The sequence below is a fragment of the Myotis davidii genome, unplaced genomic scaffold, assembly GCF_000327345.1.
Source record: "Myotis davidii unplaced genomic scaffold, ASM32734v1 scaffold271, whole genome shotgun sequence".
Classification (NCBI taxonomy): domain Eukaryota; kingdom Metazoa; phylum Chordata; class Mammalia; order Chiroptera; family Vespertilionidae; genus Myotis; species Myotis davidii.
Genome location: NW_006284839.1, coordinates 493,378 through 495,151, shown reverse-complemented (window position 1 = coordinate 495,151; position 1,774 = coordinate 493,378). Strand labels below are relative to the sequence as shown.

General features: G+C 43.7%; 1 protein-coding gene across 1 annotated transcript; it reads right to left on the bottom strand.

The window, feature by feature from the left end:
- Positions 1-423: 423 nt before the first annotated feature.
- LOC102754953 (ornithine decarboxylase antizyme 1-like) lies at positions 424-1,358 on the bottom strand. Its single transcript, XM_015557934.1, is given in 2 exon segments — positions 424-1,084; positions 1,087-1,358. Coding segments are annotated over 2 exon segments (681 nt in total). The 5' UTR covers positions 1,313-1,358; the 3' UTR covers positions 424-629.
- Between the last annotated feature and the right edge of the window lie 416 nt (positions 1,359-1,774).

The window sequence follows — 1,774 nt, the reverse complement described above, 5'->3', positions numbered from 1 at the left end:
ACTCAAACTGATAAACATGTCTGGATACCATGAAACCCATTTATTATAACTAAGAACAAATGAACAAGACACAAAAGGCAATAAATTAAAACGAAGCTGTAGTATACTTTGACATAGCTAGGATAGAACTGTTTTCAATTAGGCTTAAAACCATAAATATTCAAAACATGAAAAACTATCAAATGTCAACTAACCCTTCTACCAACAAACTAGCTCCTGATCAATTACTCAAATGCTTTATATTTGAGTCCTTGGGGACAAGGATCATGCCTCATTCATCTCTTTTTTCCCTCAGCACCCAAAAACAGTTCTGGGTTTATATTTGGCACTTAATAAATATGTTTTCATTTGAAATATAATATTTCTCAAAGTGTATATAACAAAATGTCAAGTTGTTCTTTCAGTGGTGGGACTATAGTTGACTTTTTCTTCTTCTTTTTTTGGAGTGAGCATTTATTTGCACAATTACAACATGCGGACAAAACCCAGAAGAGGGGAGCAGGCCTGGCATTTGCACCCCAGTGCAGCAGTTGGTCACACCACCAGCTCAAAGCGAGACACATGAAGGGGCTACTATCTGCGATGATCTGACAGTGGTGGCAGAGGTGAGGGTGCAGGTGGTGCAGCTGCTACTCGTCCTGGTCCGAAGACTCTCTCTCAAATGTGTAGGCCATGAAGCAAGCATCGGGTCTCTTGGGGACAAGGGGATGCCCTGGTCTCACAATCTCAAAGCCCATAAAGCTGAAGGTTCGGAGCAGAGCGGCTCTGTCATCACGGTTCTTGTGGAAGCAAATGAAGACATGGTCAGCATGCAGCTGCTCCTCAGCAAACTCGAGAAGAACTGCAAAGCTGTCTTTGCTCCCCTCTGGCAGAGCACCGCCTGGGATCTCGATGTAGAGGCAGCTACTGCTCAGCACTGCTCTCCAGTTGATGTGTTTGGCATCTGTGAGCCTGGTCTGGACATTGAGAATTCTCGTCTTGTTATTAGACGTTAGTTCCTCTGTTACATTCAGTCTATTATCGGAGTAAAATAAATTAGCTGAAAGATTGTGATCCCTTTGACTATTCCCTCGCCCACCTGGATCTTCAGGGGTAGGTGAGGCCATCAGGAGCACCACTGAGGCCCTGGACCCAGGTTACTACAGCAGTTAAGGGAGACCCTGGAACTCTCGCTGCTGCGGCCTCCGCGGCGGTGCAGACTGATGAGCGGCATGGTGCGACTGGGGTGAACGGGGACGCTGGGTTTATTCTCTTCCTTCTCTCTGGCGAAACAGTGGCTGTTGAGGATCCGCTGCAGGGAGGATTTCACCATCCGGTCGCTGGGGTCCGAAACCAGGAAAACCTCCGCTGAGCCTCTCCGCGTCGCCGCCGCTGCTCGCTGTTCGCAAAATCCTTTTTCTTCATTTTTAACTCTCCATTTTATACTTTTCAAAAGCGAACCTGAATTACTTTTAAAATTAAATATATGTATTTTTAAAATACTCATTGGGAAGGCCTCTTAAGTCTCCATTAGGAGAAAAAAATAAAGAATGTTTAAACTCATCATTGCTTAAATATTTCCCAATTTTAACAATTAATACTAAGACCTCAAAGGTTCTGAGTTTGAGGAACTCATAATAGATGGGACTAAGTGACTATAAACAATTGCGTATGTTTTGCAAATGCTTACAGGCAGCAATAGTAAATAAGGAATTATACACTGAGTGGCCAGATTATTATGACCACCTGATGTTTGTAGGCAAATTAGCTATAATTGCGCGCTGAAGTTGCTAGA